Source organism: Sphaerodactylus townsendi, linkage group LG12 (genome assembly GCF_021028975.2).
Source record: "Sphaerodactylus townsendi isolate TG3544 linkage group LG12, MPM_Stown_v2.3, whole genome shotgun sequence".
NCBI lineage: Eukaryota > Metazoa > Chordata > Lepidosauria > Squamata > Sphaerodactylidae > Sphaerodactylus > Sphaerodactylus townsendi.
In genome coordinates this window covers 34,610,540-34,621,311 of record NC_059436.1, presented here as the reverse complement: position 1 = coordinate 34,621,311, position 10,772 = coordinate 34,610,540, and the positions used below count along the sequence as shown (strand labels likewise).

At 43.7% G+C, this 10,772-nt stretch overlaps 1 protein-coding gene across 2 annotated transcripts; it reads left to right on the top strand.

The window, feature by feature from the left end:
- Positions 1–212: 212 nt before the first annotated feature.
- On the top strand, positions 213–10,050 carry PAXX (PAXX non-homologous end joining factor). 2 transcript variants are annotated; one of them, XM_048513114.1, is made up of 7 exons: positions 217–392; positions 3,051–3,111; positions 4,108–4,160; positions 5,149–5,333; positions 6,246–6,329; positions 7,600–7,699; positions 9,280–10,050. In XM_048513114.1, exons 1-7 carry the CDS (start codon positions 304–306, stop codon positions 9,317–9,319), a joined length of 612 nt encoding a protein of 203 aa, XP_048369071.1. In that variant the 5' UTR covers positions 217–303; the 3' UTR covers positions 9,320–10,050. The 2 variants fall into 2 exon arrangements, with proteins under 2 accessions (XP_048369072.1, XP_048369071.1); XM_048513115.1 differs by lacking the exon at positions 7,600–7,699 and having other exon boundaries at positions 213–392.
- The last annotated feature ends 722 nt before the right edge of the window (positions 10,051–10,772 follow it).

Genomic DNA, 10,772 nt, shown 5'->3' with positions numbered 1-10,772 from the left:
CTGTCTACTCAGAAGTAAGTCTTGCTATGTTAAGCGGGGCATTCTTCCAGGTAAGCATGCAGAGGATGGCAGCCTTTAATTTCCTTCCCTCCTTAGGAGTTTTAGCTGCGAGGCAGAAGCTAAATCAGGAAATAGAGCTGATTTTTCGCAAAACGAGGCAAGGGAGGGAAGATCAGACGGGAAAACCCGCTTCAGCCGCCACCGCCACCGCCGCGTCCCCTTTAAGAATGATTTTACAAAGGCAGCGCCTCCCTCCCCGAAGACAGCGCACCGCCTGTTCGATTCTCGCTTGGGACTCGACTGATGGCTCCGGTCGGGAAAGTCCGGATCGTGCAATATGAAGGACAGCGGTTCCTCTGCTTTTGCAGCGAAAACTCCGTCCCCAGGCTCCAGTAAGGGAAAAACGGGGGGAGGCTATTTGCAAGAGCAGAAAGACTTCCCAATCTTGTCCCCCATCCACCACCACCCCCGGTCCCATTTCCCCCCGTAAGCCATTTCCGGGGGTCGGTTTCGAGATCGGGCGCTAGCCATTTTAGTTAAATAGATCCTCGCTGGTCAGAGGCAGTGTATCACTGAGGACCCGTTGCTAGGGAACAATAACTGTGGCCCTAACTCTCTATGGGCTTCCCTGCAGCACTTGGCTGGCCACAGTCAGTGGAAAATAGGATGCTGGACCATAAAGATCCAGTAGAACCCTGAACCTTCTTATCATTTTCAGCATCTTGCCGGAAACCAAGAAACACTGGCAGGGAAGCTCACCCGCTTCACAGAGGAAGCCAAACCAGATTCTACAACTCCAAGATTAGGTTGCAGGGCTCCTTGCCCACACGACTGGACTCCCAAACAGATATAAGCCACCTTTGAAAAAGAAAAGTCCTATTTTCCTTCCTTAAATAGATTTGGTAGCAGTGATGGGATTCAAATAATTTAACAACCGGTTCCGGTGGTGTGATCCAAGTAATTTAACAACTGTTTGTTGACAAGCACCATTTTAACAACTGGTTCTGCCGAAGTGGCGCGAACCTGCTGAATCCCACCATTGTTTGGCAGGCTTTTGGCAACTAAACAAAACTGGGAATTAATAATTCTGAATTAGGCAGGTGAAGAAAGAAAATAAGACTGCAGTCCTAGGCTCGCTGATGGGGCAGGTTCCACTGAAAACTATAGGGTATATTTTTTAGGAAGCATATCTAAAGTTCCACCGTACACACGTAGTTGCTGTTCCAAGGAAATGACATAAAACAGTATGCAAGCTGTTGAGTCCCTTAGAACTCAACAACAACAACAACCTTTATTTGGCATTTAAAAATAGGTTCTAGAGCATTGCCAGACATTTTTGAAATACAAATCAAGAGTACATTCAAAGCGCAGGAAGACTGTATATAGCAATATACATTACTTAGAAAGTTCTGTCACTTGTAAAAGAAATTTTGCTACTTTTTTCAAGAGCATGACATCTGTGTTGTTTAACAGAAGCTCCACAACAGAACAGTCAGAGTCACTTTCAGATTTGTCTAGGGCCAGCCTGGGAGAGAAATTCCTAATGCCCACATATCTCGGACAGTCAAGAATAATGTGAGCAAGAGTCTCCACTTGATTTTTACAGTGTGGACAAACCCGGTCCTGGAGTGGTATGGATAAGTAATGACCCTTTATAATGGCCGATGGGAAGGTATTGGATCTGGCCCTTGTGATAATCCATCTCTGTTGGGGTTCAGTTAATAATTCAAGATATTTGGCTATGTGCCCCTGTTTGGGTATTATTCCGACAGAGAGGGGTGAGCATGATTTATTTGCTTGCCCCAACAAGATATGATATTCCTGTTCTAGAAGTCTACTTTTCAAGGTTTGGAAAATCTCTCTGGGTGTCAGCATACAGAGATCTTCCAGTAATAAACCGATTGAGTAAATTTTTGATTTGAGAAGTTGATACCATTCGGAGGCAAATAGGTCTGGGCGCGCAGTGTATATTAAACTGCGTACATCAGAGTTAAAACATAATTTGATCCAATACTTGAATGTATTCAACCCTTAGAATTCTTTCATCAAAGCTTGATGTCAAAGCTTGTCAGGATAGAATGGGGGAGAGGGGAATTATATAAACTGCTTTGGGTTCCCACTGAGGAGAAAGGTGGGATATAAATGAAATCAATTAATGGGAGAGATATGCCTCAGGCCACATTCTGGAGTCCTGTTCAAGAGAATGTTGTGTGTTAAAGGCTGAGCAAGTGTGCAGTTTGAAAATTCTACCAGTGTTAGGTTGTATCCCAGAACTCTTAGCAAGAGAGGCCATCATTGGTTTCTCTCCCTTAACAAAGTCTGGCAACTGTCTCTATTACCACTCTACCTTCAGGCAAGACTGCAAAATCCTTATAGTTTGAGAATGCAGTAGTCACTGTGTTAACTCTGAAAATAAATCTGAGGTGCTGCATGAGTCAGTCAAAGCCAAACTGGGCAGTACTGCTATGTGTTGAATTCCCATGTGCGCAGGCTCTCACTAGCCCCATTCTCCTGTTATGTGAAACTCAAACTGCAGGAACAAACCAGAGCAGGTTGTTGAATGCAGGAAGGGCTGTATGCAGAAAAAGGGAGAGAGGGAAAAATCAACTAAAAGTCCAAGGAGGGAAAGAAGCCCTTTGTAAAAAAAAATCATAATTTAAAGTCGTACAGGAAAGGTTCAGTTCACATCAATCTGGAAGGTAACTCCAGAGTTGGGACTTCACCCTGGAGAAGGCCACCTTGCCTGCTTCAGAAGGTGAAGATGCACCGGAAAAAGGCCTTTCAGGAAGATATTAACCAACAATCAAGCAGGCATATATGAACAATAGATCTGAAAAATACAACTACAACACGGTGAACACTTCTCTCAGTTGGATAGTCATTCCCAGAGGCAGCCTGTGAAATATTTGGAAGCATAAATGTCAGTTTCAAAGCAACCTGTGGGAAAGGTAGAAAAGCCCACAGAATCTGAGATTGTTTGGGCCTTTTTCGTCACAGGTGTCGTGTGTGAGGAAGTAAGAACCTGATAACCTCTAGCTTTCTCGTTTTAGTGTCACAAATGTTTGCGAGTTCTGGAGGTGTGATGTTCCTTTGGACAAGCTGGACGGACAGGTAAGCTTCCAGACTCCAGTGTCTGAGGCAGCACCCTCAAAACCAGTCCCTCTGGTTTTGGAACACTTAGCCTAGTAAAGGGAGGCCTGCAGTTTAATCTCCCTCCCCTGTTCCACCCTACCCCGCCCTGCCCTTGGCACACTTTGCTGGTTTGCAAAAACATACCTTTATACTACATTTTCTCTCTTGAATATGGAGACACAGGAATGAAATTAGATGCACAAGAGTAGTGGTCTGTCGAGTCACATAGCGGTCAACAGCAGGGATTGGGAATAGAGGCCAAGGCCTTTTGTGTCTGCTTCCTCTTCCTCCTTCTGGAATTCAGAGATTTACTGCCTCTGGATGTAAAAGCTCACTGTAGTCACCATGGCTAGTAGCTATTAATGGGCCTATCCTCCATGAAGCTGCCAAATATTTTAAAGCCATGATCAGTACCCAGTTCTACTGCATTTCATGTCTGAATAAAATTTCAGTCCTTGCACATGGACGAGGGGAGAGACTGTATACCCGGGCCCCCACTGGAATGTGTAGGCAGGTCCACAAATTATGGAAATATACACTTAGTTGTAGTTTTTTATTTTAGTATCTATTTATTTACAACATTTCTTTGCTGCCACTCCAGGAATGTACCTGGGCAACTTACAAAACAAAAAACAAAACGTTAAAAGATATTAATTAATATCCAGCATGTTAAAAAAAAGACACAGCCCAGCATAAAACATAGATAATAAGAATAAATCACAGGCAGCTTAAAATGACAGTTTCCAGGCTAAAATAGCATTAAGGAATTCAAATCCTTAATTAAAAGACTGGGTTGGGTGGACAGAAATGTTTTGGCTTGGTGTCTAAAAGAAACAATGTAGGCTTCAGGTGAGCCTCAAGGGGAAGGGGGCAGAATATGTGGCAGCCCTACGGCTCTTCAGGGTGGCTAGCTAGGCTGGGCTTCCTTTCGCTTCTAGCTCTAAGCAGTTGTTGCTTTTGTCTCCACACCCCCAGGTATCTCAGGATGGACTGAATTCTGCGTGTGATGACAGCGTTGTTAAACTCAGGTGAGTGTCCTGCAACAATCAGGATGTAGGTTTTCCTTATTTCAGAAACTGAAAGTGGGTTAAAATTAAGCCTGTCTACTCATTAAAAACTACTCAGTCCCATTCAATGAGAATGTCGATTTTATTCTCCTGTTCACCATTATCTGTCTTTACAATGAGACATTGAATGGAATTACATTTAGTATGTATGTTCTGGATATGATTCCCCATTTGAAATCCTGTTAGCAACTCCACCCTGTTTTCAGGTGAGAAGGGAAGATGCGAGTCCAGTGGTATAGCTATAATAGTGACATCCAGGAAAATCGCCCCCACACTTTTGGTAAGTGAGTGTGGGAGGAGGCATAGCTTCCACAGGGTGCAGGAGGGTGGAGGGGGGCGTAGCTACCACGGGGCGCAGGGGCGCCATTTTGCCCTGGGTGCCATTATGCCCTGCTACACCTCTGTGCGAGTCACACAATGGCCTTTCCACTGGAATCTCCTAAAACGTTTTGAAGATTCTGCACCTCCCCCCAAAAAATAAAAGAACAGTCTCGTGACTTCCACAAACTCTGAACAGAGTAACCTTGCTTAGATTGCACCATAAAGTTCTTTGTTAGTCTTTGCCATCTTTAATATTTTCCCCTGAGTTCACAGACCTGAACCAAAATAGCCTCAAATTAAACTGTCATTAGACTCAGTTGCCATCCTCAGTGATCAAAAGTGGCCCAACAAGTAATCAACTAAAATTTTGGGTGATTAATGTGATTTCTAATGTTACAACCCAGTTTTATTTTCATTTTTTGCTGTATGTACTGGTTTTTATTGCACTGGTCATTCTTGAAATGTACTCTTGCATGAACTTCAGTGAGAAAGGCAGACTATAACTCAGGTAAGTAAATCAATAGATGTCACATGCTCAGTGAAGGTTATATTGATAAGCTACATTTGCACTAGGGTCTTGTTCAGCGCCACAGTCTTTTGCATTGCTTCACTTCCCTTTTGTCCACAGAGAAGTCTTTGAGTATCAGACTCCTTCACTAACTATACATGACAGCAAAGCCACCTTAAAGTTCCAAGACAGCAGAGAAACGTTGACCTTTGATTTGTTCAAAGTCTCCCTCTCTGAAGCAAGGAAACTAGCCCAGGATCTGGTATTTGGCTTGGTGGAGCAGGTGCAAAAGCTGGAAAAACAAGGTACTGTTTTATACATTCTTGCTGGGTGGGTTGGTATGTACAGGATATGATTCCCCATGCATGCTTGGGTTGGTGGTTTTCTAGGTGTGGTATGATGGAAATATAAAAAATCAAACCAATATAAGTCTAGTTAACAATATACATATCCTACCACTTGTCAACAACCCTACAATTCAATATCCATAAATTGCTAAGCTCACAAAAATGTTTAGTAGCATGCCTGCCCACATAAGTTAGTCATTTTGTCATTAAAATAATTTACAGCTTGATCTATGAATGTATTGTCGAAGGCTTTCATGGCCGGAATCACTTGGGTGCTGTGTGGTTTCCGGGCTGTATGGCTGTGTCCTCTGAAGATGCCAGCCACAGATGCAGGCGAAACGTCAGGAGAGAATGCTGCTAGAACACGGCCATACAGCCCGGAAACCACACAGCACCCAATTGATCTATGAATGTTTATTCTTGACTGTCTTCCTTTGAATGTGGAATATGTGTATTGCTTAACTTTTCTACCTAATCACTTGGAGACCACTGTACCTATTCACTACAGGATAGCAGCTACTTCAAATCTTGTTGTTAGTAATTTCTGAATGTACTCGGAGATATACCAAACTATGGAGCCAGAGCAGACTGTCATACTGGTCCCTTATCAGGGTGAAATAGACGATAGGGAAAAAAATCAGCAAAGACAGGGGGAAATCAGCTGAATAGGACGGAAAGCCTCTTTTTTAAAAAAAATTCAGATGTGTGAGGCTACCAAGGGAAAAATTGATTCATAGGTAAGAATAGACTTCCATTATCAGTTTTTACCTCTTCTACTGACCTCCAAGATCACAGCTCAGGAGTACAGATTGAAAGTAGCTGCAAGTTGTTGAAAACAAGTCGTTTTGCATGTTTGTCTTCCTTTTGCAGTGGATGCCCTTGCTAGTGCTGGGCCTTCACCCCTTAGTAGCCCTGAGAAGAACACATTGAAAAGCCAGTCTCTCTACACTTCAGGTAAGAGATGGCCTACAGCCAGTGTCAATGCAGGTAGCATCTAGTTTTTGTAACAGTGTGAATTTTCCATCCTTTCTGTTTTGAGAATTACTTTCTCTCTGAGGCCACGCCACACTGGCTTGCAAGAGAGAACAGAGCCATGTATTGTTTTAAGCACACACACACACTCCCCGCCCCAAATACTCATATTCCCAGTCGAGAAAAGTTATATTCTATTGTAACAAGCATAATTTTTGTTCGAGCTTGACAAATAGAAACACAAGGCACTGCTCTGAGTTCTGAAGGTCTGTCCATCACATTGTGCAGTTGGATAATCCATCTGGTATTGTAGATTTTATCCAATATCAGGCACAAAGAGTTCTAAGTGTAAGGCCTAGAAAATCCAATATTTATATCTCCTCTTTAAAGTAGAAGTTCACAGTATACAAAGCTGATAACCGGTAGTAAATTTCGTGTATTTGGGAAGTACACATTAGTTATGTCTTGAGAATGCCAGACAGGTGGAGGGCAGTCCTCGTCCAAGCTACAGAAGGAAAGGGACCATCTTCTCCCAACACCTCTAGAAAGACTGGGAGATGACAGAGTGAGCAACTCTGGCTAATTGCTGTCTTGTGGATTACTTGGTCTGTGCCAGTGGTTCCATTTCCACATGATTTCTGTGATGCTTGGAGCTTCCCCCAGTATCAAAAAGAACAAGCAGTCCTTTCATGCACTGGGCTGCTATGTTTGCACTATAGCTCCTTGCTGATTACAAACAGCAGCTATGGTGTCCCATTGGGAGGACATCCTCCCTTGAGTTACCCCAAAGATCCTTGCAAAGAACATCTAGCCTTTCTGTTTGCCTAGCAACCATTCAAGGGTCAGCATGGTGTAGTGGCTAAGAGCAGTGGACTCTAATCTGGAGAATCAGGTTTGATTCCCCACTCCTCCACATGCAGCCTATCGGGGTAACTCTCAGAACTGTATCAGCCCATGCGGAGACAGGCAATGGCAAACCACCTGCAAAATCTCTAACCTTGAAAACCTTACAGGGTCACCATAAGCAAGCTGTGAGTTGACGGCTCTGTTTACCACAGCAAACGTTCAGTTCCGCTTGGCTTTTTCAGTGGCAACATTATTACTGCCACTTTTAGAACAACTGTCAGATTTTTGTCCCCAAGAACTCCTTCTCCCCGCTCCACCATCAACACTCTTCCTCCCGACCTACCACAATGGGCAAATGAAACCCAGCTGATTCAACCCATTTCTTTTTTTTCCCCCATGTGAGCAGAACTGAGTCCTCGCAAAGGCCGCGGTGGAGCTGGCACAGGGCAAGTGGCAAATAAAAAGAGAATGCCTGGAGAGTCCCTCATTAATCCCGGATTCAAAAGGTAATTCCAGACCATCTCCCTCATAACTCATTTCACTTTGGCTGCACTGGTGGTGGACCAATACACCCAACCTGGACTTCACAGCTGGTAGGATGAAGAGTTTAAGCCATGAATAAGGATGTGTGGTAGCAGTTCATCCTGCCTCCACCCAACTTCCAATATTAATCTAAATTGCATACTGTTGTCATCATTCTCTCTTTCTACCACTAAACTTAATGGTCAAGTTAGTGCCAAAACACACACACGCCCTAGTTAAGGAAGGTGGAGGATTCTGCATAATTGAGTGAAGTTCTAGGTATTTAGAAATGTTGATATTTGCAAGTGTGTGCCACAACCAATCATGAAAGATTTAACATCTGTTTGTATGTAAACAGGATTCTGAGGTGATATTGTAATGAGTTGACCTATTGATTAACTATGGTCAGTCAGCAGAGGTGTAGCAAGGGAGAAAAGCGCCCGGTACACAAATGCACCTTCCTCCCTGCTCCGGAACGCCCCCACCATGCCCCCACAGGGGGCGTGCCCAGTGCGTCGCGCACCCTTGGCCCCCTTGGAGCTACGCATCTGTCAGTCTGATAGCCATTGCTTAAATGTTAGTGAGCAGTACATCAGAAGTTATAAAGTTAACACTGTTTGTTTGAGCAGACAACATGCGAGACAGCAGATAGTTAGCAAGAAGTAACCAACTATATAGTAATGTAGATAAGTAACAGGAAAGGTTGTCTTATTTTATCTCCATGTAAACCTACCTTTTTAGTTAGTACACTTTTATATAAAGCAACTCAAAGTATCTCTGGCTCGCTTCTTTCCCACTGGATGCTGCTTCCGCATCTCTGCTAATTAAGTATCTCTTTATACAAATAGCTACAAGAAAGCTATTGAACATAGTAAATAGTTGGATGAACGTGTTGGATGTTCATGCATCTCTTTCACCCCCATTTGTTTGTTTGAGCAGACAACATGCGAGACAGCAGATAGTTAGCAAGAAGTAACCAACTGTATAGTAATGTAGATAAGTAACAGGAAAGGTTGTCTTATTTTATCTCCATGTAAACCTACCTTTTTAGTTAGTACACTTTTATGTAAAACAACTCAAAGTATCTCTGGCTCGCTTCTTTCCCACTGGATGCTGCTTCTGCATCTCTGCTAATTAAGTATCTCTTTATACAAATAGCTACAAGAAAGCTATTGAATATAGTAAATAGTTGGATGAACGTGTTGGATGTTCATGCATCTCTTTCACCCCCATTTGTCACATGGTAGCTGGGAGCTTTTAATCATGGTGCCTCGATAGTGGTGTTCTTTGTCTCTCGTCTGTTTTGGTGGCACATTCAACACCTTGCTTTCCTGTGGAGTTTTCAAAGTGGCATATTGACAGCCAGTGGACCTATTTGTCCTTTAACTCTTTGTGTTTAATGGCTATTCATTTTCATGTGGTTTCATCTTTATTTTCATGTACAGTTCTGTACACAGTGGGATGGAAAAGCAACTATAAGTATTTTGAACTTACAGTAATCTATGGGAAATTATTGAAATGTACACCTTTTGAACTCAGTCTTTTCCCCCTCCTTTTCTCCTAGTAAAAAGACACCTACTGGGGTAGATTTTGAAGAGGTCTGAGTATTCCTTACATCAGTCAAGGCAAATTCGCAAGATCTTTTCACAGACTTTTTAACAAGATATTGTGAAGTATCTGTATGCATTTGATCATTTTAAACCCGATGAATTGCTCAGCCCTCAGCCTACCTTCTGCTCAAAACAGCGGCAAAACTCTCTGTAAAACCCATGGGTTTTGAGAGCGAAAAGAACCAAGCAAGGTTAACTTCCTGTCTGCCAGAGAGAAGATTGTAAACTGAATGGGCGTCTGACACCAGTCTCAGGAGAGATGGCAGCAGGGTCAGCATGGATTGATATCCACAACTTGACGGAGGATCCCACCCCTTCCCAGGGACACTGAATTGATTTCCCAGTGGGTGAAGTGCCTGGAAGCCACGTGAGAAACAAAGCCCAAACTGAGGGCTTCTCTCTCTCCTGATTCTGCCAAGCACCCCTCCTCACTGGCCTGAGGGGACGTGCAGCATTGCAGAGTTTCTTGCTTGCTTTTGCTGGAGCTACTGACAGCAGTGGGGACTGAAAGAACATTACACTCCATGTCAGCACAGGCACAGAGAGAGAGGAACTTGGGGAAGAAGAGCCTCTTCCTGTGCTTAAAGGCTTGTAAAACAAAGTGGCAGCTGGTTCTGGGGAGGAACCTCTCAAATGAATTCGCCTTTTATTGTGTCCTTCAGCAGCCTTTTAAAAATTAAATATGCCTGTAAGTTACTTGAATAAAGCATCCCATGTCACCTTTATCAGCTGCTTGCATTCTTGGCAGGACTTCTGGGAGCCTGCCCAGCCGCCGTCTTCCCCCTTTCTCCAGTTCCTGCTATGAGGTTCATCTTGTTTTTAAGTATCTCTGAAAAAAAGATGCAGCTGAGAGACCTAAACAGCATTTTTCCTACTTGGCAAGGTCAAACTGCTTCCTTGATTTTATTTTAAAGATGTTTATCCTGCTTTTTGACCAGTGGTCTCCAAGATGGTTTACGGCCACTGAAAACTGTGTGGTGTCCTTAGCCTCCTGACAGGCATCATGGGACAACTACAGCAGAGCAGACAAGCAAGATTCCTGCTGTCCCTTCTGAAGAAGGAGGAGGAGGAGGAAGAGGAGGAGTTTGGATTTATATCCTCCTTTCCTCTCCTGTAAGGAGAGTCAAGGTGGGTTACAAGCTCCATTCCTTTCCTCTCCCCTCAACAGATGCCATTCCTTTCCTCTCCCCTCAACAGATGCCTTGTGAGGCCTAAAGAGTTCTGAAGAACTGTGACTAGCCCAAGGTCACCCAGCAGGCTTCATGTGGAGGAGTGGGGAAACACATCTGGTTCACCAGATAAACCACTGCCACTCAGGTGGAGGAGTGGGGAATCAAACTCGGTTCTCCAGATTAGAATCCACCTGTTCTTAACCACTACATCACCTTCCTTGTGGGAAGGAAGGAGATACAACCTTAGCTTGGCATCTTCCTGCCATGCTGGCTTT

What these genes read in the sequence shown, in the direction of transcription:
- PAXX (XM_048513114.1), top strand. Translation starts at nt 304, where the DNA reads ATGGCTCCGGTCGGGAAAGTCCGGATCGTGCAATATGAAGGACAGCGG. An exon ending in GCAAAAGCTGGAAAAACAAG is followed by an intron (nt 5,334 to 6,245) that starts GTACTGTTTTAT and finishes TTCCTTTTGCAG; the next exon opens with TGGATGCCCTTGCTAGTGCT. An exon ending in CCAGTCTCTCTACACTTCAG is followed by an intron (nt 6,330 to 7,599) that starts GTAAGAGATGGC and finishes CCATGTGAGCAG; the next exon opens with AACTGAGTCCTCGCAAAGGC.